This window comes from Capra hircus, chromosome 7, assembly GCF_001704415.2.
Source record: "Capra hircus breed San Clemente chromosome 7, ASM170441v1, whole genome shotgun sequence".
Classification (NCBI taxonomy): Eukaryota; Metazoa; Chordata; class Mammalia; order Artiodactyla; family Bovidae; genus Capra; species Capra hircus.
In genome coordinates, this window is record NC_030814.1 from 87,960,497 (window position 1) to 87,987,088 (window position 26,592).

Below are 26,592 nucleotides of genomic sequence, written 5' to 3' on the forward strand. Positions count from 1 at the left end.
AAAAATATCTTTATCTCAAAACCTCCAGGTTTCACAGGAATAAATAAACTGTATATAAAAGATTTAGCTTTCAATTAGTAGAAAAAGTTGAATGTAACTTGAATTCTTAATTATCCTTCCATTTCCACTCTCTTTCTACTATCACTTTTTTTACTAGCATTTAAAACAAACTCAGGCATCTTTATTTTTAAAAAATTTATTTTTTAATTGAAGGATATGGAGATGCAGATATGCAGATGACACCATCCTTATGGCATAAAGTGAAGAGGTACTAAAGAGCCTCTTGATGAAAGTGAAAGAGGAGAGTGAAAAAGTTGGCTTAAAGCTCAACAGTCAGAAAACAAAGATCATGGTATCCGGTCCCATCACTTCATGGCAGATAGATGGGGAAACAGTGAAAACAGTGGCTGACTTTATTTTTCTGGGCTCCAAAATCACTGCAGATGGTGATTGCAGCCATGAAATTAAAAGACACTCCTTGGAAGGAAAGTTATGACCAAACTAGACAACATATTGAAAAGAGAGACATTACTTTGTAAACAAAGGTCCGTCTAGTCAAAACTAGGTTTTTCCAGTGGTCATGTATGGATGTGAGAATTGGACTATAAAGAAAGCTGAGCACCGAAAAATTGATGCTTTTGAACTGTGGTGTTGGAGAAGACTCTTGAGAGTCCCTTGGACTGCAAGGAGATCCAACAAGTCCATCCTAAAGGAGACCAGTCCTGGGGGTTCATTGGAAGAACTGATGTTGAGGCTGAAACTCCAATACTTTGGCCACTTGGTGCGAAGAGCTGACTCATTTGAAAAGACCCTGATGCTGGGAAAGATTGAGCGTAGGAGGAGAAGGGGATGACAGAGGATGAGATGGTTGGATGGCATCATCAACTCGATGGACATGGGTTTGGGTGGACTCCAGGAGTTGGTGATGGACAGGGAGGCCTGGCGTGCTGCTGTTCATGGGGTTGCAAAGAGTCGGACACGACTGAGCAACTGAACTGAACTGAAGGATAATTGCTTTACAGAATTTTGTAGTTTTCTGTCAAATGTCAGCATGAATCAGCCATAGGTATACATATACCCCCTCCTTTTTGAACTTCCCTCCCACCTCCCTACCCATCCCACCCCACTAGGTTGATACAGAGCCCCCTGTTTGAGTTTCCTGAGGTATACAGTAAATTGCCATCGGCTATCAATTTTACATATGGGAATGTAAGTTTCCATGTGACTCTGTCCATACATCTCACCCTCTCCCCTCGTCCATAAGTCTATTCTCTATGTCTGTCTGTCCACTGCTCCCTGTAAATAAATTCTTCAGTACCATTTTTCTAGATTCCGTATATATGGGTTAGAATACGATATTTATCTTTTTCTTTCTGACTTACTTCACTCTGTGTAATTGGCTCTAGGTTCATCCACCTCATTAGAACTGACTCAAATGTGTTCCTTTCTATGGCTGAGTAAAATTCTATTGTGTATATGTACCACAACTTCTTTATCCATTCATCTGTCGATGGACATCGAGGTTGCTTCCATGTTCTGGCTATTGTAAATAGTACTGCAATGAACAATGGGATTACATGTGTCTTTTTCAAGTTCGGTTTCCTCAGGGTATATGCCTAGGAGTGGGATTGCTGGGTCATATGGTGGTTTTATTACTAGTTTTTTAAGCAATCTCCATACCATCTTCCATAGTGGCTATATCAATTTACATTCCCACCAACAGTGCAAGAGCGTTCCCTTTTCTCCACTCTCTCTCCAGTATTTATTGTTCGTAGACTTTTTGATGATGGCCATTCTGACTGGTGTGAGGTGATACCTCATTGTAGTTTTGATTTGCATTTCTCTAATAATGAGCGATACTGAGCATCTTTTTATGTGTTTATTCGCCATCTGTATGTCTTCTCTGGAGAAATGTCTGTTTCAGTCTTTTTCCCACTTTTTGACTGGGTTGTTTGTTTTTCTGGCTTTGACTTGTATGAGCTGCTTGTATAGTTTAGAAATTAATCCTTTGTCAGTTGTTCCATTTGCTATTATTTTTTCCCATTCCGAGGGTTGTCTTTTCATCTTGCTTGTAGTTTCCTTTGCTGTGCAAAAGCTTTTAAATTTAATCAGGTCCCACTTGTTTACTTTTGTTTTTGTTTCCATTACTCTAGGAGGTGGATCATAGAGGATCTTGCTTTGATTTATGTCATCGAGTGTTCTGCCTATGTTTTCCTCTAAGAGTTTTATAGTTTCTGGTCTTACATTTAGGTCTTTAATCCATTTCCACAACTGAATATTGTTTTTTGCTTTGGTTCCATCCCTTCATTCTTTCTGGAGTTATTTCTCCACTGATCTCCAGTAGCATATTGGGCACCTAATGACCTGGGGAGTTCTTCTTTCGGTATCCTATCATTTTGCCTTTTCATACTGTTCATGGGGTTCTCAAGGCAAGAATACTGATGTGGCTTGCCATTTCCTTCTCCAGTGGACCACATTCTGTCAGATCTCTCCACCATGACCCACCCGTCTTGGGTTGCCCCACAGGCATGGCTTGGTTTCATTGAGTTAGACAAGGCTGTGGTCCTAGTGTGATTAGATTGACTAGTTTTCTGTGAGTATGGTTTCAGTGTGTCTGCCCGCTGATGCCCTCTTGCAACACCTACCATCTTATTTGGGTTTCTCTTACCTTGGGCTTGGGGTATCTCTTCACAGCTGCTCCAGCAAAGCACAGCCACTGCTCCTTACCTTGGATGAGGTGTATCTCCTTACTGCCCCCGTTCCTGACCTTCAACATGGGATAGCTCCTCTAGGCCCTGCTGTGCCTGCTCAGCCACTGCTTCTCGGCCCTGGCTTCGGGCGTGGGTGGCTCCTCCCAGCTGTGGCCCCTGGCCTTGGGCTCGGGGTGGCTCCTCAGGGTCACCGCGCCTGGCCTCGGGCGCAAGGTGGCTTCTCCCAGCTGATGCTGGCCTCGGACACTGGATGTCTCCTCCTGACTGCCACTGGCCTCGGATGCGGGGTGTCTCCTCCTGGCCGTTCCTGCGCCATCGCAGCCTGGCACTCTGGGCCGCTGTCCCTGACTTCGGACGTGGGATAGCTCTCTGCCACGCTTAGTGTGCCGGCCCGCCACCGCTGTCTGCGCTTAGTGTCCATGAATCAAGGCAAATTGGAAGTGGTCAAACAAGAGATGGCAAGGGTGAACGTCAACATTCTAGGGATCAGCAAACTCAAATGGACTGGAATGGGTGAATTTAACTCAGATGACCATTATATCTACTACTGTGGGCAGGAATCCCTCAGAAGAAATGGAGTAGCCATCATGATCAACAAGAGTCCGAAATGCAGTACTTGGATGCAATCTCAAAAATGACAGAATGATCTCTGTTCGTCTCTAAGGCAAACCACTCAATATCACAGTTATCCAAGTCTATGCCCCAATGAGTAATGCTGAAGAAACTGAAGTTGAAAGGTTTTATGAAGACCTACAAGACCTTTTAGAACTAACACCCAAAAAAGATGTCCTTTTCATTATAGGGGACTGGAATGCAAAAGTAGAAAGTCAAGAAACACCTGGAGTAACAGGCAAATTTAGCCTTGGAATGCAGAATGAAGCACGGCAAAGACTAATAGAGTTTTGTCAAGAAAATGCACTAGTCATAGCAAACACCCTCTTCCAACAACACAAGAGAAGACTCTACACATGCACATCATCAGATGGTCAACACCAAAATCAGATTGATTATATTCTTTGCAGCCAAAGATGGAGAAGCTCTATACAGTCAACAAAAACAAGACCAGGAGCTGACTGTGGCTCAGATCATGAACTCCTTATTACCAAATTCAGGCTCAAAATGAAGAAAGTAGGGAAAACCATTAGACCATTCAGGTATGACCTAAATCAAATCCCTTATATTTATACAGTGGAAGTGAGAAATAGATTTAAGGGCCTAGATCTGATAGATAGATAGAGTGCCTGATGAACTATGGAATGAAGTTCATGACATTGTACAGGAGACAGGGATCAAGACCATCCCCATGGAAAAGAAATGCAAAAAAGCAAAATGGCCGTCTGGGGAGGCCTTACAAATAGCTGTGAAAAGAAGAGAGGCGAAAAGCCAAGGAGAAAAGGAAAGATATAAGCATCTGAATGCAGAGTTCCAAAGAATAGCAAGGAGAGATAAGAAAGTCTTCTTCAGCAATCAATGCAAAGAAATAGAGGAAAACAATAGGATGGGAAAGACTAGAGATCTCTTTAAGAAAATTAGAGATACCAAGAGAACATTCCATGCAAAGATGGGCTCGATAAAGGACAGAAATGGTATGGACCTAACAGAAGCAGAAGATATTAAGAAGAGGTGGCAAGAATACATGGAAGAACTGTACAAAAAAATCTTGATGACCCAGATAATCATGATGGTGTGATCACTCATCTAGAGCCAGACATCTTGGAATATGAAGTCAAGTGGGCCTTAGAAAGCATCACTACAAACAAAGCTAGTGGAGGTGATGGAATTCCAGTTGAGCTATTTCAAATCCTGAAAGATGATGCTGTGAAAGTGCTGCACTCAATATGCCAGCAAATTTGGAAAACTCAGCAGTGGCCACAGGACTGGAAAAGGTCAGTTTTCATTCCAATCCCAAAGAGAGGCAATGCAAAAGAATGCTCAAACTACTGTATAATTGCACTCATCTCACATGCTAGTAAAGTAATGCTCAAAATTCTCCAAGCCAGGCTTCAACAATATGTGAACTGGGAAATTCCAGATGTTCAACCTGGTTTTAGAAAAGGCAGAGGAACCAGAGATCAAACTGCCAACATCCCCTGGATCATGGAAAAAAGCAAGAGAGTTCCAGAAAAACATCTATTTCTGCTTTATTGACTATGCCAAAGCCTTTGACTGTATGGATCACAATAAACTGTGGAAAATTCTGAAAGAGATGGGAATACCAGATCACCTAACCTGCCTCTTGAGAAATCTGTATGCAGATCAGGAAGCAACAGTTAGAACTGGACATAGAACAACAGACTGGTTCCAAATAGGAAAAGGAGTTCATCAAGGCTGTATATTGTCACCCTGCTTATTTAACTTCTATGCAGAATACATCATGAGAAACGCTGGGCTGGAAGAAGCACAAGTTGGAATCAAGATTGCCGGGAGAAATATCAATAACCTCAGATATGCAGATGACACCACCCTTATGGCAGAAAGTGAAGAGGAGCTAAAAAGCCTCTTGATGAAAGTGAAAGAGGAGAGTGAAAAAGTTGACTTAAAGCTCAACATTCAGAAAATGAAGATCATGGCATCTGGTTCCAGCACTTCATGGGAAATAGATGGAGAAACAGTGGAAACAGTGTCAGACTTTATTTTTGTGGGCTCCAAAATCACTGCAGATAGTGACTGCAGCCATGAAATTAAAAGATGCTTACTCCTTGGAAGAAAAGTTATGAGCAACCTAGACAGCATATTCAAAAGCAGAGACATTACTTTGCTGACTAAGGTCCGTCTAGTCAAGGCTATGGTTTTTCCTGTGGTCATGTATGGATGTTAGAGTTGGACTGTGAAGAAGGCTGAGCCCCAAAGAATTGATGCTTTTGAACTGTGGTGTTGGAGAAAACTCTTGAGGGTCCCTTGGACTGCAAGGAGATCCAATCAGTCCATTCTGAAGGAGATCAGCCCTGGGATTTCTTTGGAAGGAATGATGCTAAAGCTGAAACTCCAGTACTTTGGCCACCTCATGCAAAGAGTTGACTCATTGGAAAAGACTCTGATGCTGGGAGGGATTGGGGTCAGGAGAAGGGGACGACCAAGGATGAGATGGCTGGATGGCATCACTGACTCAATGGACATGAGTCTGAGTGAACTCCGGGAGTTGGTGATGGACATGGAGGCCTGGTGTGCTGCGATTCATGGGGTCACAAAGAGTCGGACATGACTGAGCGACTGAACTGAACTGAACTGAATCCATTTCCAGTTTATCTTTGTGTATGGTGTTAGGAAGTGTTCTAATTTCATTCTTTTACATGTAGCTGTCCAGTTTTCCCAGCACCATTTGTTGAAGAGGTCTTTGCCACATTGTCTTTACCCCATTGTATATTTTTGCCTCCTTTGTCAACAACAAAAAAAGATACCCATAGGTACATGGGTTTATATCTGGGCTTTCTATCTTGTTCCATTGGTCTATATTTCTGTTTTTGTGCCAGTACCATACTGTCTTGATGAATGTAGCTTTGTAGTATCATCTGAAGTCAGGAAGATTGATTCCTCCAGCACCATTTTTCTTTCTCAAGACTCCTTTGGCTATTCGGGGTCTTTTGTGTTTCCATATGTTTGTGAAATTTTTTGTTCTATTTCTGTTAAAAATGCCATTGGTAATTTAACAGGGATCTCATTGAGTCTGTATTTTGCATTTGGTAGTATAATCATTTTCACAATATTGAAATATGGAACATGGAATATCTCTACACCTGTTCATGTCATCTTTAATTTCTTTCATCAGTGTCTTATAATTTTCTGTGTACAGTTCTTTTGTCTCCTTAGGGGAGTTTATTCCTAGATATTTTATTCTTTTTGTTGCAGTGGTGAATGGGATTGATTCCTTAATTTCTCTTTCTGATTTTTCATTGTTAGTATATAGAAATGCAAGTGATTTCTGTGTACTGATTTTGTATCCTGTGACTTTGCTGAATTCACTGATTAGCTCTAGTAATTTTCTGATAGGATCTTTGGGGTTTTCTATGTACACTATCTATCATGTCATCTGCAAACAGTGAGAGCTTTACTTCTTCTTTTCTAATCTGGATTCCTTTTATTTCTTTTTCTTCTCTGATTGCTGTAGCTAGGACTTCCAGAACTATGTTGATTAACAGTGGTGAAAGTGGGGACACGCTTGTCTTTTCCTGATATTAGGGGGAATGCTTTCAGTTTTTCATCATTGAGAATAATGTTAACTTTATCTGTACCCCACACTCACCAGTTACATAGCTTCCAATAATCACCTCCCTGTAAAGTCCACTGTCCACATTGTATACCCAAAATATTAATACAAATCCAAAACTTGCTTAAAACCCTTCAGAGGTTTTTTTTATTACCCTCAAGTTAAAACTTAACCTCTTCAAACTGGCATACAAACTATTGTTTTTCTAATCCTTGTATTACATATTATAGCCTCATTGCAGAGGCTAATATGTTGCTAAATTAAATACAGGATGCCCAACTAAATTTCAGATGAATGACAAATTTTTTTTTTTACTAAAATTATTTTCCATGTAACAGTGCAATTTATGCAACGTTTATGATACAATTCTATTAAAAATTATTTGCTGCTTTTCTGAAGTTTCAGGCATTGTGTAATTTTGTTTGCTAAATCTGGCAACATTTGAGGCTAATTATTCCTCTCACCTTCATCTTCCAATGTAAAGAGAAGCTGTAGGTTTGACAGTTCTGTAAAAGATAAAATTAGTACCAGGACTTGGAAATAGATTAGAGACAGGAATGACAAAGCAGAAGGTTTTGAGGATGGTCCCATGTTTCAGTTTACTAAGCTACATTTGCTGAGTTGGAGGACACTGGACAAGGAAGACTAGGCTAAGTCTTGGTTGTGACAACTCATCGACTCTTTCTGTTTAACCTCTTGGAAGCTTCTGTTATAGCTGCTTCTAACTGTTGAAGTGTTCCATTCACATTCTTTCTTACATGTCTTTTTAAAAATTTTCTCTTCATACATGACTCAACTACTCTTATGGCTTCGAACCTCTATGCTGCTGCTGCTGCTAAGTCGCTTCAGTCGTGTCCTAATCTGTGTGACCCCACAGACGGCAGCCCACTTGGCTCCCCCATCCCTGGGATTCTCCAGGCAAGAACACTGAAGTGGGTTGCCATTTCCTTCTCCAATGCATGAAAGTGAAAAGTGAAAGTGAAGTCATTCAGCCGTCTCCAACTCCTCCCGACCCCATGGACTGCAGCCTACCAGGCTCCTCCGTCCATGGGATTTTCCAGGCAAGATTACTGGGGTGGGTTGCCATTGCCTTCTCCCGAAACCTCTATATTGGACTCTAAATGTTTATCTACAGCCACAGTCTCTGCCTTGAACTCTGGGCTCTTGTGTCACAAATTGTTTTCATGACATCCCCAACTGAAGGTTAATAAGCCTCTTGAAGTTTTAATATTTTCCAACATAATCCATATATACAGTAGTGGGAACAACTCTTGTATTTACATGGATTCATCCACATAGTTACCCCCTAGGTCAAGATAAAAATATTTCCAACACCGCAGAAGTTTCCTACATTTTCTTTCCCAGTTAGTATCTCCCCAAGAGAAAGAAATGCAAAAAAGCAAAATGGCTGTCTGAGGAGGCCTTACAAATAGCTGTGAAAGGAAGAGAACTGAAAAGCAAAAGAGAAAAGGAAAGTTATACCCATTTGAATGCAGAGTTCCAAAGAATAGCACGGAGAGATAAGAAAGCCTTCCTCGGTGATCAGTGCAAAGAAATAGAGGAAAACAATAGGATGGGAAAGACTAGAGATCTCTTCAAGAAAATTAGAGATACCAAGGGAACATTTCATGCAAAGATGGGCTCAATAAAGGACAGAAATGGTAGGGACCTAATAGAAGCAGAAGATATTAAGAAGAGGTGGCAAGAATACACAGAAGGACTGTACAAAAAAAATTTTCGCAACCCAGATAATCAAGATGGTGTGATCACTCACCTGGAGCCAGACATCTTGGAATGTGAAGTCAAGTTGGCCTTAGAAAGCATCACTATGAACAAAGCTAGTGGAGGTGATGGAATTCCAGTTGAGCTATTTCAAATCCTGAAAGATGATGCTGTGAAAGTGCTGCACTCAATATGCCAGCAAATTTGGAAAACTCAGCAGTGGCTACAGGACTGGAAAAGGTCAGTTTTCATTCCAATCCCAAATAAAGGCAATGCAAAAGAATGCTCAAACTACCGCACAATTACACTCATCTCACATGCTAGTAAAGTAATGCTCAAAATTCTCCAAGCCAGGCTTCAACAATACATGAACTGGGAACTTCCAGATGTTCAAGCTGGTTTTAGAAAAGGCAGAGGAACCAGAGGTCAAATTGCCAACATCCGCTGGATCATGGAAAAAAGCAAGAGAGTTCCAGAAAAACATCTATTTCTGCTTTATTGACTATGCCAAAGCCTCTGACTGTGTGGATCCCAATAAACTGTGGAAAATTCTGAAAAAGATGGGAATACCAGACCACCTGACCTGCCTCTTGAGAAATCTGTATACAGGTCAGGAAGCAACAGTTAGAACTGGACGTGGAACAACAGACTGGTTCCAAATAGGAAAAGGAGTACGTCAAGGCTGTATATTGTCACCCTGCTTATTTAACTTATATGCAGAGTATATAATGAGAAATTCTGGGCTGGAAGAAGCACAAGCTGGAATCAAGATTGCTGGGAGAAATATCAATAACCTCAGATATGCAGATGACACCACCCTTATGGCAGAAAGGGAAGAGGAACTAAAGAGCCTCTTGATGAAAGTGAAAAAGGAGAAGTGAAAGAGTTGGCTTAAATCTCAACATTCAGAAAACAAAGATCATGACATCCAGTCCCATCACTTCATGGGAAATAGATGGGGAAACAGTGTCAGACTTTATTTTTTTGGCTCCAAAATCACTGCAGATGGTGATTGTAGCAATGAAATTAAAAGATGCTTATTCTTTGGAAGAAACATTAGGAACAACCTAGACAGCATATTAAAAAACAGAGATATTACTTTGTCAACAAAGGTCCATTTAGTCAAGGCTATGGTTTTTCCAGTAGTCATGTATGGATGTGAGAGTTGGACTATAAAGAAAGCTGAGCGACAAATAATTGATGCTTTTGCATATGGTGTTGGAGAGGACTCTTGAGAGTCCCTTGAACTGCAGGGAGATCCAACTAGTCTATCGTAAAAGAAATCAGTCCTTAGTGTTCATTGGAAGGACTGATGCTGAAGCTGAAACTCCAATACTTTGGTCACCTGATATGAAGAGCTGACTCATAAGGGGATGACAGAGGAGGAGATGATTGGAGGGCATCACTGACTCAATGGACATGAATTTGAGTAAACTCTGGGTGTTGGTGATGGGCAGGGAGGCCTGGCATGCTGCAGTCCATGCTGCAGTTGCAAAGAGTCAGACACGACTGCGTGACTGAACTGTACTGATCTCCCTTTCTAAAGATTATCATTATTCTGACTTCTGTCTTCCAGAATAATCTTGCCTGATCTTGAGCTTCATATATATTGAATATATTGAGTATATGTATATTTGTTTATTTATTCTTTCATGGAACATTATGTACATGAGCTGACAGAAAAAAGTTATATGTGCAAATCAAAGTCTCTTAGTCACTCTCCTAACTTGCTCAGCCCTACAATGTCCCTATTGCAAGAAATGATACCAATAGTCATCTAGTTGCTCAAACTAATAATTTAAGAGTCATTCTTGACTTTTCTCTCTTACCCATTAAGGAGTCTAATCAGAAAATCCTGGCCCATCTGCCTTTAAAATATATTTCAAATCAGACCACTGCTACCACTTAAGTCTCAAACACTATTATTTGACCATTCCAGTAGTTTATCTGACAATGTTTTCTTGCCTCTACTCTTGCCCCCTTAGTCTATTCTCCACACAGTAGCCAGAAAATAATTCTAAAATATGTACCTTATCGTGTCCTTCCTCTACTCTAAATGTACTTATCAGAACATTCAGAAAAAAATTCCTCCTCCTTGTGATGGCATATAAGACTACCTTATACTACTTGCTCTGTGACCACAATTCATCCATTCTTTTTTTTTTAAGATTAACACTCCATCAGAAATTTTTAAAAAATATTTTTTAATTAATTATTTTTATTTTTGGCTGCTCTGTGTCTTTGTTGCTGCACATGGGCTTTCCTTGGTTGCAGCAAGCAGGGTCTACTCTTCTTGTCATGAGTGGGTTTGTCATTGCAGTGGCTTCTCTTGTTGAGGAGCACAGGCTCTAGGGGTACTGGCTTCAGTACACACCGGCCCACTAATTGTGGCCTGCAGGTTCCAGAGCCTGGGCTCAGTAGTTGTAGCACATGGGCTTAGCTGCTCTGTGGCATGTGGAATCTTCTCAGGCCAGGGACTGAACCCATGTTCCCTGTATTGGCAGGTAGATGCTTATCCACCGAGTCACCAGGGATGTCCTCAACTATTCGTTTTTACTTCCTTATTTTGCTCCTCTTTTCACACTAACCTCTTTACTTCAAACATGCTAAACACATTCCCATCTCATGGCCTTTCCTCTTATTATTCCCTTCGCCTGGCATGCTCTGCCCTCAGATTTTTCACATAGCCCACTCTCTCACTTCATTCAAGCTCTGTGCAAATGTCCCGTCCTCAGAAAGGCCTACCCTGATTAACTTGTCCAAAACAGCATCCCTAGCCACACTCTGTGTTTGTACCTTCCTTTTTGTCCTACATTACTCTTATTTCTGACATTGTTATATGTACTTGTTTATCTGTTTATTATATTTCTTTCTCTACTATAACATATACTATGTTAGGGCAAGGAATTTGTCATGTTCCCCAGCAACTAGAATAGTTTGTGTTACACCATGAGTGCTTAATAAATATTTGCTGAATGAGGGAAATTAATGAATGATGAGATAAGGTATCTCTACATCATCCAAGGGGAGATGTCCAGAGGCAGCTGCATCCAGAGAAGAGAGTCTAGAATGGAAAATTTGGAAGTCCTGCCTTTTATAGGACACTTATACATATCAATGGGTAGACTGAAAGGAGATTAAAATCAAGGAATCAGCCTTTAAGAACTCCCACATTTAATAACCAATAGCAGTAGGTAAGTTTGCAAAGAAGGTTGAGCAGAAGTCTGAGAAGTAATTTCTTGTTTGTTTCTATTACTAGACTATTGGATCCTTGAGGTCAGAAATATAGCCATTTCTTGGTTTCCTAACATTTAGTTTAGAGCCTGACAAACAACTGGAACAAACGGATATGTTGAATTAAGGAATATGTGAAGAATACCGCTAGAGCAAAATGTGATTTATTTAATTTTAAAATTTAAGTCAATCAACCACATAATAATAAGAATACAAAAGCATACGTAATTACAGAATGACTATTCAGCCTTACTGCCAGGCTTTATAGATATTTTCCACTGCAAATCGAAACTTTTTATTTGCCAAGATCTAGATAAAATCATGATTGTTTTTGGTACCCTTACCAACTTTCCCTTTCATACCTTTCTTCTCTTGTTCACAAGCTCCTTAATCTTTGATCTATAAAACAAATCTTTCTTCTAATGCTCATCCTCCAGGGTAGTAGGTGTTACTCTTTTCAAGGATGTGTGCTTTTACAAGTTTAGTTTTTATCACCAGATCTATTTCCCTTAGGATGGAAACCACCTTAATCATTTTTATGCCCATACTTCTTAATACCTAGCATTTTCTAAATGCTCATTAAGATACCTGCTTAAAGTAAAGATAACACCAAAAATTCTTTTTTTTCCAGCTTATACAGACTTTTATAACCATCAGGAACAAACCAAGCAATTCTTTAAATTTATCCCTAAACAAATGCTATAAAACTTACTGCAGGAAATAAAGAAAATAGAAATCTGAAATGAAGCAGATGTTAATAAGGTTGTAAATGTCTTGTCAAGTTCATTCTAATAATAAACTGCATAATAGAGGGCCAAAAAATGCAAGGCATTTTGTTGTTTCTTTTATTTTTCAATCATCACACATAACTTCAATGTATCTGTTAACTGATTACCTTCTTCTCCTATGATTGAAATTTACAAGGACAGGAAAAATATATCATTCCCTGTTGGTATATATCAGTAATGCCTAGTATAGAATATATACCCAGTAGATGTTTATTAAATGAATTAATGAGAGGTACTGTGGGGATAGTTAAGACCTAACCTCACGCATCTTCATTTCTTAAATACAACCACACACTAAAAAGCACTCAATTTCCTGGGCTACCAGTTTTCTTAACATATATCATACTGTGACAAAAATAAAGAAATAGACGATTATAAAAATGATTAGTTACATTATTAATTACATGATTCTGAATGTGAACCTGATTCAAATTTCTTTATTAATTACCTGATTCTGCCTTTGGTTCTGGAGAAATACTTTGGTCTGCTAACATCGTCATGCTAGAACAAGAACAAATTAATGGAATTCTTTTACTGTTTGAGTAACTTTTGAGAATCTTCAAATAATACTTAAAGTAAGGACATTCCTATGCAATCAATTATCCTGTAGAAAAAATACAACTAGTTAGAAAAATGTTAATATATCTATATGAACTAATAGTTTTTTGAAAAGGCAATATGTGTATCCATCAGTGTGAGACAACAGGTACAAAGCATAGTATTTATTTTTTTATTTTTTTATTAATTAATTTATTTTAATTGGAGGCTAATTACTTTACAATATTATAGTGGCTTTTGCCATACATCAACACAAATCAGCCACGAGTGTACACATGTCCCCCATCCTGAACTCCCCTCCCACTTCCATCCCCATCCCATCCCTCAGGGTTGTCCCAGTGCACTGGCCCTGAGCGCCCTGTCTCATGCATCGAACCTGGACTGGCGATCTGTTTCACATATGGTAATATACATGTTTCAAAGCTATTCTTTCAAATCATCCCACCCTCACCTTCTCCCACAGAGTCCAAAAGTCTGTTCTTTATCTCTGTGTCTCTTTTGCTGTCTCGCATACAGGGTCATTGTTATCATCTTTCTAAATCCCATATATATGCATTAATGTACTGTATTGGTGTTTTTCTTTCTGACTTACTTCACTCTGTATAATAGGCTCCAGTTTCATCCACCTCATTAGAACTGATTCAAAGGCGTTCTTTTTTAATGGCTGAGTAATATTCCATTCTGTATATGTACCACAGCTTTCTTATCCATTCGTCTGCTGATGGACATTTGGTTGCTTCCATGTCCTGGCTATTGTAAACAGTGCTGTGATAAACACTGGGGTGCACATATGTCTTTCAATTCTGGTTTCCTCGGTGTATATGCCCAGCAGTGGGATTGCTTGGGTCGTATGGCAGTTCTATTTCCAGTTTATTAAGGAATCTCCACACTGTTCTCTATAGTGACTGTACTAGTTTGCATTCCCACCAACAGAGGGTTCCCTTTTCTCCACCCTCTCTCCAGCATTTAGAATCAGACAGATCTCAATTTAAAGCTCAGGTCTGCTACTCACACTTAAGAGTCCTTGGGAAAGTTACTTAACCTGTTTTGAGTCATGATTGTCTCATTTATGCAAAACGAATAGCAGTCTTGTCTTCTAGGATTCTCCTGGTAAGGATCTCAAGTTTTAAAAAATTAATATTCTTTTTCTATTTCATACTTTCATAAATGAGACTGCCCCCAATCAAATGTGTGAAAGAGGATTATTTATTATAAGAATACAAAAAGACTAAAGCTCAGCCTTTGATCACCAAAGTGGGATTTCTGAGTCCCCAGTGGACTTGAAAACTAAATGTGAAAAGATTATTTTAAAATTCCTATTACTGCTTTAGCGAAAAGTTGAACTCAGTAAGCAAAAAGAATTTTACTCCTTCATATTTCCCCTTTAAATTCATCCTGTCAAAAAGACAAATTTAAAACTATAATGCAATTCATTGGGACGCAAAGAGTCGGACACGACTGAGTGACTGAACTGAATTGAACTGAAAACTATAATTCAAAGACGCACATACCCCTGTGTTCATAGCAGCAGTATTCACAATAACCAAGACACGGAAACAACCTAAACGTCCATCAACAGCTGAACGGATAGAGAAGATGTGGTGTGTGTATACCACGGAATACACATATATAAAATACTACTCAACCATAAAAAAGGATAAAGTAATGCCATTTGCAGCAACATGGATGCAACCAGAGATTACCATATAACTTATATACGGAATCTAAACTATGACACAAACGAGCCTATCTATGAACTAGCAGAATCAGAGACACAGAGAACAGACTGGCGATTGCCAAGCAGCAAGGGGTTATAGGAGGAATAGAGTGGAAGGCTGAGCTTAGCAGATGTAAGCTTTTACATATTGAATGAATAAACAACTGCATAGAGAACATACTGTATAGAATAGAGAACTACTAATGTATTTAATATCCTATGATAAAGCATAAAGGAAAATAATACTTAAAAAACAATATGTATGTAAAACCGAATAAATTTGTTGCACAGCAGAAATTAACACAACACTGTAAGTCAACTATACTTCAATTGTAAAAATAAAAAAAAAAGGAAACAAATACAATACAATACAAATACAATAAATTCATCCTGTCAAAAATAGTACTTTTTTGCCCCCAAATGAAATTTCATGTGTATTCTACTGTATTTGTGGTACTCTCCGGTAATAAACACACACTTTTAAGTAATAAAAACCCCACTATTAAGTCTTCTTCAAAACTAGAGGCACTGAAACACAGTCGGAAAATAAAAACCCAGCCTTTTAGCACAAGCAGCTTGAGAAGCACTGCACTATTATGGTGATGCCTGCTGAAGAGAGGGTGTGTTACCCATGCCCACACAGAGAGCTTGCTCTCACTGCCTACCTACCGTTCAGCCTGTCTACTCATATTAACAGCATAAAACATTCCTCATTACTTTAGCCTCTTTAACCTGCTGGATGTCTTCAGAATATGTCACAAGAAAACCTGGATTCTGCACTATCACCGTCTAGTGGCTAAAAGAGGACAATGTCAACTTCTACAGGCTTCTCAGGAAGCTTACTCAGGAAAACTGTTTTGGATTTCCAAAACTGCACTGGGGTAACAAGGAGAAACTCCTGTGCCAGGTTTGTGACAACTGTAAATCACAGAACTTGGCTGCAAAGCAAAGACAAATGAGCACATCCTTACCTGGGACTTAAGTACTAAAGCAAAATTACCAGTTACAGTGTTTCCCTGGTGGCTCAGATGGTAAAGGATCTGCCAGCAATGCAGGAGACTGAGGTTCAGTCCCTGGGTTGGGAAGATCCCCTGGAGAAGGAAATGGCAATCCACTCCAGTATTCTTGCCTGGAGAATTCCATGGACAGGGGCCTGGCAGGCTATGGTTCATGGGGCTGCAAAGAGTCGGACATGACTGAGCAACTAAAATACATAATATCACAACACCAAACTCTTATTATTTAATTTAAACCTCTTCCTTTTCCCAACCTAGCTCTGAGTTAGACTCCTGAAGTGAGGAAAGCAACTATAGTTTTTTTTTTCCCCCTTCTATTTTTTGTTCTTTTTCCTCCCCCATTTGTTAACTACTCTTTAGGATTCTCTGGCATTGGAGCAGCAGGAAGGAATTGTAAGAAAAAATAGGAAAGGTCTATCCTGATCTTAATTGATATTATTATAACATGTCCTTGGTGCCCTTTGAGCATGACAGATAACCAAATGCTGACTCTTTCAAACCTGAAGTATTATATTTTGAAGGGTTCAAGGTAAAATTTCCCTACATTTCATGCAAAGATGGGCTCCATAACGGACATAAATGGTATGGACCTAACAGAAGCAGAAGATGTTAAGAAGAGGTGGCAAGAATACACAGAAGAACTGTACAAAAAAGATTTTCACAACCCAGATAATCACGATGGTGTGATCACTCATCTAGAGCCAGACATCCTGGAATGTGAAGTCAAGTGGGCCTTAGAAAGCATCACTATGAACAAAGCTAGTGGAGGTGATGAAATTCCAGTTGAGCTATTTCAAATCCTGAAAGATGATGCTGTGAAAGTGCTGCACTCAATATGCCAGCAAATTTGGAAAACTCAGCAGTGGCCACAGCACTGGAAAAGGTCAGTTTTCATTCCAATCCCAAAGAAACGCAATGCAAAAGAATGCTCAAACTACCGCACAATTACACTCATCTCACATGCTAGTAAAGTAATGCTCAAAATTCTCCAAGCCAGGCTTCAACAATACGTGAACCGTGAACTTCCAGATGTTCAAGCTGGCTTTAGAAAAGGCAGAGGAACCAGAAATCAAATTGCCAACATTCGCTGGATCATGGAAAAAGCAAGAGAGTTCCAGAAAAACATCTATTTCTGCTTTATTGACTATGCCAAAGCCTTTGACTGTGTGGATCCCAATAAACTGTGGAAAATTCTGAAAGAGATGGAAATACCAGACCACCTGACCTGCCTCTTGAGAAACCTATATGCAAGTCAGGAAGCAACGGTTAGAACTGGACATGGAACAACAGACTGGCTCCAAATAGGAAAAGGAGTATGTCAAGGCTGTATATTGTCACCCTGCTTATTTAACTTCTATGCAGAGTAGATCATGAGAAACGCTGGGCTGGAAGAAGCACAAGCTGGAATCAAGATTGCCAGGAGAAATATCAATCACCTCAGATATGCAGATGACACCACCCTTATGGCAGAAAGTGAAGAGGAATTAAAGAGCCTCTCGATGAAAGTGAAAGAGGAAAGTGAAAAAGTTGGCTTAAATCTCAACATTCAGAAAACTAACATCATGGCATCTGGTCCCATCACTTCATCGCAAATAGATGAGGAAACAGGGGAAACAGTGTCAGACTTCATTTTTTTGGGCTCCGAAATCACTGCAGATGGTGACTGGAGCCATGAAATTAAAAGACGCTTACTCCTTGGAAGAAAAGTTATGACCAAACCAGATAGCATATTGAAAAGCAGAGACACTACTTTGCCAACAAAGGTCCATCTAGTTAAGGCTATGGTTTTTCCTGTGGTCATGTATGGATGTTAGAGTTGGACTGTGAAGAAGGCTGAGCGCCAAAGAATTGATGATTTTGAACTGTGGTGTTGGAGAAGACTCGTGAGGGTCCCTTGGACTGCAAGGAGATCCAACCAGTTCATTCTGAAGGAGATCAGCCCTGGGATTTCCTTGGAAGGAATGATGCTAAAGCTGAAACTCCAATACTTTGGCCACCTCATGCGAAGAGTTGACTCATTGGAAAAGACTCTGATGCTGGGAGGGATTGGGGGCAGGAGGAGAAGGGGACGACAGAGGATGAGATGGCTGGATGGCATCACTGACTCGATGGACGCGAGTCTGAGTGAACTCCGGGAGTTGGTGATGGATAGGGAGGCCTGGCGTGCTGCGATTCATGGGGTCACAAAAAGTCGGACACGACTAAGCGACTGAACTGAACTGAACTGAGGACGCTCTCACTTGCTGCTTTTATGATGGTCTCAGATTTTGCATTTGATGATACAATTTCCAGCCTTGTTTTTTTAAAATACATTTTTCATTGTGTTTTTAAAAGTTTTTATTTATTTGGCTGCACCAGGTCTTAACTGTGGCATGCAGGATCTTTAGTTGTAGCATGTGGAATTAGGTCTCTGACCAGGGATTGAGCCCAGAGCCCCTGCATTAGGAGCCTGAAGTCTTACCACTGGACCACCACGGAAGTCCCTCCAACCTCTTTCAGTAAAGTTTATTTTGTCTTTTCTAAGAAGTCATACTGGACATCATCCCTTTCAAGATGATCCATTCTGCGGGATCTATGTCTGACATTTGGGCAATTTGCACAAATCTTTGCTGTGCAAAACTCTGAAAGTATATCTAGCGTCCTCTTTATCAGCCACTCCACAGCATCTAACTGACCTTGCTTTGAACCTTTCCAGATGTGAGTCAGAAACCAAATTCCAGAGAATACATGCTGAACTTTCCAAATGGTTCTCTGGGGGCTTCTTCTCTTGTGTTGTAGTGAGGGAGAAGTTTCTTTCTCTCCTTGCATATGACACCATCAACTCTTATCAAAGAAATAAACATTTTTTAAATATTATTCTTTTTTTTTAATTGAAGGATAACTGTTTTACACAATTTTGTTGGTTTCTGCCAAACATCAACATAAACATTCTCAATCATTTCATTCTCTCAGTGCATTCTTATTCTTTTTTAAAATAACTCGGAGGTTGGTGATGAGCTAATGATGAAAGAATTAGGTTTTGATCTCATCTATTACAAGCTTGACATACATCGTTCTACACAGAATGGGGGATAGAGTAGTTGTCATTTTATTTTGTTCTCATCTATTGAGGTCACTTTCCAAACTCTAAGACTACATGAAAGTACATTTAACATCTTGCTAGTTCAAAAGGTTTCACAAACCAAAGGCAATGCAGAGAAGGTGGTCAAATTTAGAACCAAAATACCTGGGACAGGACTATTGTGTCTAGGAGAATTTGCCATGAAGGTTGCAGAAAGAAAATGAAGCCAAAGTCTGGGTGGAGAACTTCAGTGAGACTTAAGGGGTTTAGGGTGGTAATGAAAGCTAAGGTGAGGAAGAATCAGCAATGGAGAAATTCAGGCCCAAAAAAAGGCTGTAAGTTCATCAATGACTTTATCAGTAGAGTCCAGCCCAGGTATAGAACTAAGCTTGAAACCTGCAGCACAAATGAGTAAAAATTCAGAGACAACTCATGGGTCCCAGACACTCTCAAGACCCAACTTCACTTCTCTCCCACCTCTGGCCTATACATCTATATTTACAGCGATTATTTGTCCAAACTGGGACCTTTCTGAGAGTAAAAGTCAGCTCTATTAAAGATTATGTCACAATAGCAGGTACATACTGGGACTGTCTCAGGTAAATCATGAGGCATGACCATCCTCAGGAATAGTTTCATACTTCCCCATTCAGCACTTCAGTGGATTCTGTTAGCCCTGCTTTGAAAATATATCCAAACTCTGACCTCTCACTATCTCTTCTCTTGCCACTCTGGTCTGTAGTCCAATATTTCTTGCCTAGTTAGGGCAGTATTCTCCTAACTATAATTTCCCTAACTCTTTGCCTTATCATAGTCTGTTCTCAACACAGCAGCTTGGATGATTCTTTCAAAACATAAGCCATATTACATCATCCTTCTAAACCATTCAACATCCTTAAAATTCACTTATACTTGCCTAAAATGCTTTATATGATCTGGCATCTTGATTCTCTCACTTATCTCCTAACTCACTACTCTGCCTCACTTTACACCAGGAGCCCGAGCCTTCCTGCCTTGGGTATGGCTCCAGCTAGTCCCTCTACCTGGAATGTTCTTTTCGCCAATGAATTACACAGCTTGGTATATCTACTTCTTATGTCTCTGCTCAAATACTACCTTTTCAATGGTAAGTCTCTGACCACAATACTTAAAAGAGCAAATCTACCCTAATACGCTGTAGTCCCCAATCATGCTTTATTTTTCTCCATAGCATTTATTACCATATGAAGTGAAGTGAAGTCACTCAGTCGTGTCCGACTCTTTGCGACCCCATGGACTGTAGCCTACCAGGCTTCTCCATCCATGGGACTTTCCAGGCAAGAATACTGGAGTGGGTTGCTGTTTCCTTCTCCAGGGGATCTTCCTGACCTAGGAATCGAACCCAGGTTTCCTGCACTGCAGGAAGACACTTTACCCTCTGAGCCACCAGGGAAGCCCAAGTGAAAGTGAAAGTCACTCAGTTATGTCCAACTCTTTGGGACCCCATGGACTATACAGTCCATGGAATTCTGCAGGGCAGTATACTGGAGTGGGTAGACTTTCTCCTTCTCCAGGGGATCTTCCCAACCCAGGGATTGAACCCAGGTCTTCCACATTGTAGGCGGATTCTTTACCAGCTGAGCCACAAGGGAAGCCCCAGTAGCATGGTATAAATTTACTTGCTTATTAATTTCTTGTTAATATCCTCCAACTAGAATGTGGACTCAATTAAGGCAGAAATTTTGTTTCTAATCAATTTTGTTACAACAATTATATAGTCAGACAGACAGACAGATGGATAGATAGAAAATATACTCTGGTAATCAGAACAGTCCTGGCATATAGTGAGTCCTCAACAAATACTGAATAAACAAACACCTGAATTTCTGGGCTACTAATCATACTTGCTATATAACTATGAGAACAAAAAGCATTAAAAACACAACAACTTTTAAAAATGTTAGTTCTTACACTTTTCTGTGGCATTTCTGATAGTCTTCTGAAGAGGTACCTAAGGGGGAAAAAAGATCTATTAGGAATATAATTCGGGGGGAGGGGAATCAAGATGGCAGAATACGAGAAGATGGAGTTCACCTCCCACAGCAAACATATAAAAAAATATATCCACATGTGGAATAATTCTCATGGAAAACTAACTGGAAACTGGCAGGAAAATGTTTATACAAACAAAGCTGCAAGAAGGATCTCCACACAATCAGCTGGGATGGGAAAAAAAAAAAAAAGAAGGCATCAGGTCAGGACCTGTGCCCCTGGAAGGAATCTGTAATGAAATAAAACATCTGTGTGGGTAGACCCTTCCCCTGGGGAGCATTAAGTTAAGCCCAACCTGGGCATCACAGTCCTGGGGTCCTGTGTGCATGAGACAAACTTCCTTTCCTACTCAGAAATCCACTGAGATGACAGTAGGGCTGGAATGATGAGTACCCACATGCTGGCTTGCCAAAAATCAGGGCAAAGAGAACTTCATGGCACTTCCCAATCCAAAAGGGGAAGTACCCCAGCCCCACTCACTCTGCCTCACAGCCTGAACCAGGTTTGGGCAAAGACTTGGTCTAGCTACACAGAGACACACTGGAGTGCCTGGGGTGTGATCTGGATGGAGCTGCGGTGGCCACTATCTTGCATGCATGTAGGGTGGCATCAAAAGAGTGTGAAGAAAGGCTTTGGGACCCAGGAGGACCACACAGGTCCCACCGGATTTCAAAATCTTCAAATCACCAGAGGATCATCTAAGAGAGAGGGCTATTCATCAAGGAGGCTGACTTTAAGGGATGACTTCAGCTGGAGGACACAGATCTTGATGCCAGTAAAAGGGTCTGCAGAAGTGGCACAGCATGCCTTCAGAGTAGGTGTTGTCACCACTCCTTCTTGACTACTGAGGAAACTCAAGCACAGGGGACTTCAGAGATCAAGCCCTGAGCCTTTGGAATGGGAGCACTCACTCCAACACCCTAGACTAACAGAGAACAAACCCCAGGGAGTATCAAACAGTGAGAACTCACACAAAAGAAACCACTTGAATACAAGACCCAGCATCACCCAAACACCAGTAGCACCCTGTGCAGGACACCTCATCTAAACAACAAACAAAACAAAAATACAAACCCAATCATTATCATACAGGATTACCACCTCACTCAGCCTTGCCAATCAGAGGGAAAACAAACAAACAAACAAACACTCAGCACAAATCTCACCCTATACAAAGCTTACACAAACCACTGGACCAACCTTAGGAGGGCAGAAACCAAAAGGAAGAAAGAATTTAAACTTAAAGCCTGGGAAAAGGAGACCTCAAACCCAATAAGTTTTTTAAGAAATGAGAAGACAGAGAAATACTACACAAATGAAGGAACAACCTAGAAACACAGAAGTCCAAATAAATGAAGAGGAAATAGGCAAACTACCTGAAAAAAAAATCAGAATAATGGTAGTAAAGATGGTCAAAAACCTTGAAAACAAAATGGAGAAAATGCAAGAATTAATTAAGACAGACCTAGAAGAATTAAAGAATAAACATACAGAGACAAACACCACCATTAATGAAATTAAAAATACTCTAGAAGGAACCAGTAGCAGAATATCTGAAGCAGAATGAATCAGTGAGCTGGAAGATAAAATGATGGAAATAACTTCTGAAGAGCAGAATAAAGTAAAAAGCATGAAAAGAATAGAGGATATTCTCAGAGACTTCTGGGACAATATCAAACACACCAACATTCAAATTATAGGGGTCCCAGAAGAAGAAGAGAAGAAGAAAGGGTATGAGAAAATCTTTGAAGAGATTATAGTTGAAAATTACCCCAACATGGAAAACGAAATAGTCAATCAAATCCAAGAGGCACAAAGAGTCCCATACAGGATAAACCCAAGGAGAAACACACCAAGACACATACTAATCAAACTAACAAAAATTAAGCACAGAGAAAGAATATTAAAAGTAGCAAGGGAAAAGCAACAAGTAACATACAAGGGAAACTCATACATTTTACAGCTGATCTTTCAGCAGAAACTCTGCAGGGCAGAAGGGAATGGCAGGATATATTTAAAGTACTGAAAGGGAAAAATCTATAACCAAGATTACTGTACCCGGCAAGGATCTCATTCAAAATTGATGGAGAAATCAAAAGCTTTTCAGACAAGCAAATGTTTAGAGAATTCAGAACCACCAAGCCGGCTTTACAACAAATGTTAAAGGGACTTATATAGTCAAGGAGGAGAAGGGGACGACCCAGGATGAGATGGCTGGATGGCATCACAGACTCGATGGACGTGAGTCTGAGTGAACTCCGGGAGATGGTGATGGACAGGGAGGCCTGGCGTGCTGCAATTCATGGGGTCGCAAAGAGTCGGACATGACTGAGCGACTGAACTGAACTGAACTGATAGTCAAGAAATATAAGAGAAGAAAAAGATCTACAAAATCAAACTCCAAACAATTAAGAAAAGGGCAATAGGAACATATATATCCATAATTACTTTAAATGTAAATGGATTAAATGTTCCATCTAAAAGGCATAGCGGAGAAGGCAATGGCACTCCACTCCAGTAATTCTTGCCTGGAAAATTCCATGGACGGAGGAGCCTCGTAGGCTGCAGTCCATGGGGTCGCAAAGAGTCAGACATGACTGAATGACTTCACTTTCACTTTTCACTTTCCTGCATTGGAGAAGGAAACGGCACCCCGCTCCAGTGTTCTTGCCTGGAGAATCCCAGGGACGGGGGAATCTGGTGGGCTTCCATCTATGGGGTCGCATAGAGTCGGACACAACTGACGCGACTTAGCAGCAGCAGCAAAAGGCATAGACTGACTGAATGGATACAAAAATAAGACCTATATATATGCTGTCTACAAGAAACCCACTTCAGACCTAAAGACACATATAGACTGAAAGCGAGAGGATGGAAAAATATATTCCATGAAAATAGGAATCAAAAGAAAACTGGAGGAGCAATCCTTATATCAGACAAAATAGACCTTAAAATAAAGAAGATTACAAGAGATAAGGAAGGACACTACATAATGATCAAGGGATCAATCCAAGAGGAAGACATAACAGTTGTAAATATCTATGCACCCAATATAGGAGCACCTCAATACATAAGAGAAACACTAACAGACATAAAGGAGGCAATTGACAGTAACACAATAATAGTAGGAGGCTTTAACACCCCACTCACACCAGTGAAGAGATCATCAAAACAGATAATTAATAAGGAAACACAAGTATTAAATAATACATTAGATGATATGGATCTCATTGATATCTTCAGGACATTTCATCCCAAAGTTGAAGAATAAACCTTCTTCTAAAGTGCACATGGAATATTCTCCAGAATAGACCACATCTTGGGTCACAAATCAAACCTGAGTAAATTTAAGAAAATTGAAATTGTATCAAGCATCTTCTCTGACCACAATGCTATGAGACTAGATATCAATTACAAGAAAAAAAGAAAACCCTTAAGAAACACAAACACATGGAGATTAAACAATATGTTTCTAAATAACCAGCAGGTTACTGAAGAAATCAAAAGGGAAATAAAAAAATTTCTAGAAACAAATGACAATGAAAACATGACAACTCAAAACCTGTGGGATGCAGCAAAAGCAGTCCTAAAGGGGAAGTTTACAGCAGTACAATCCTACCTTGAGAAACAAGAAAAACATCGAATAGACAACCTAACTTTACACCAAAAACAACTGGAAAAAGAAGAACAAAAAAACCTCCAAAACTAGTAGAAGGAAAAGAAATCATAAAGATCCAAGCAGAAAGAAATGAAAAACAGTAATAAAGATTAATAAAACTAAAAGCTGGTTCTTTGAGAAGATAAGCAAAATTGACAAACCTTTAGCCAGACTCATCAAGCAAAAAATTGAGAAGAATCAAATCAACAAAATTAGAAATGAAAAAGGAGAGATTACAACAGACAATGCAGAAATACAAAGGATTCTAAGAGACTATTATGAACAACTATTTGGCAATAAAATGGATAACCTGAAAGAAATGGACAGATTCTTAGAATAGTTCAATCTTCTAAGACTGAACCAGGAAGAAATAGAAAGTATGAAAAACCCAATTACAAGCACTGAAATTGAAGCTGTGAAAAAAAAAAAATCTCCCCCCAAACAAAAGCCCAGGACTAGATGGCTTCACAGAAGATTTCTGTCAAACGTTCAGAGAAAAGCTAATGCCTATTCTTCTAAAACTCATTCAAAAATTGCAGAAAAAGGAACATTTCCAAACTCATTGTATAAGGCCACCATCACCCTAATACCAAAACCAGACAAAGACAACACACACAAAAAAAACTACAGGCCAATGTCACTGATGAACATAGATGCAAAAATGCTCAACAAAATTTTAGCCAACAGAATTCAGCAACATATCAAAAAGCTCATACACCATGATCAAGTTGGGTTTATTCCAGGGATGCAAGGATTCTTCAATATACACAAATCAATCAATGTGATACACTGTATTAACAAATTGAAAGATAGAAACCATACGACATTCTCAATAGATGCAGAAAAAGCCTTTGACAAAATTCAGCACCCATTGATGATTAAAACTCTTCAAAAAATGGGCACAGAAGGAACCTACCTCAACATAGTAAAGGCCATATATGAGAAGGCTACAGCAAACATTATTCTCAATGGTGAAAAACTGAAAGCATTCCCCCTAACATCAGGAACAAGACAAGCGTGTCCACTTTCACCACTGTTAATCAACATAGTTCTGGAAGTCCTAGCTACAGCAATCAGAGAAGAAAAAGAAATAAAAGGAATCCAGATTAGAAAAGAAGAAGTAAAGCTCTCACTGTTTGCAGATGACATGATAGATAGTGTACATAGAAAACCCCAAAGATCCTATCAGAAAATTACTAGAGCTAATCAGTGAATTCAGCAAAGTCACAGGATACAAAATCAGTACACAGAAATCACTTGCATTTCTATATACTAACAATGAAAAATCAGAAAGAGAAATTAAGGAATCAATCCCATTCACCACTGCAACAAAAAGAATAAAATATCTAGGAATAAACTCCCCTAAGGAGACAAAAGAACTATACACAGAAAATTAAGACACTGATGAAAGAAATCAAAGATGACATGAACAGGTGTAGAGATATTCCATGTTCCATGTTTCAATATTGTGAAAATGATTATACTACCAAATGCAAAATACAGACTCAGTGAGATCCCTATTAAATTACCAATGGCATTTTTAACAGAAATAGAACAAAAAATTTCACAAACATATGGAAACACAAAAGACCCCGAATAGCCAAAGGAGTCTTGAGAAAGAAGAATGGCACTGGAGGAATCAACCTTCCTGACTTCAGATGATACTATAAAGCTACATTCAACAAGACAGTATGGTACTGGCACAAAAACAGAAATATATAGACCAATGGAACAAGATAGAAAGCCCAGATATAAACCCATGCACCTATGGGTATCTTTTTTTCGTTGACAAAGGAGGCAAAAATATACAATGGGGCAAAGACAATGTGGCAAAGACCTCTTCAACAAATGGTGCTGGGAAAACTGGACAGCTACATGTAAAAGAATGAAAT

At 39.7% G+C, this 26,592-nt stretch overlaps 1 protein-coding gene across 1 annotated transcript in view; it reads right to left on the bottom strand.

Annotated features, from left to right (window-relative positions):
* MEIKIN (meiotic kinetochore factor) overlaps positions 1-26,592 on the bottom strand; it is a 151,542-nt gene that overhangs the window by 91,352 nt on the left and 33,598 nt on the right. Inside the window, exons 7-8 of the mRNA XM_018051667.1 lie at positions 20,962-21,001; positions 13,108-13,160 (exon numbers count right to left, since the gene is read on the bottom strand). Of these exons, the coding sequence (XP_017907156.1) occupies positions 13,108-13,160; positions 20,962-21,001 (93 nt within the window). The remainder of the gene's footprint in view (positions 1-13,107; positions 13,161-20,961; positions 21,002-26,592) is intronic.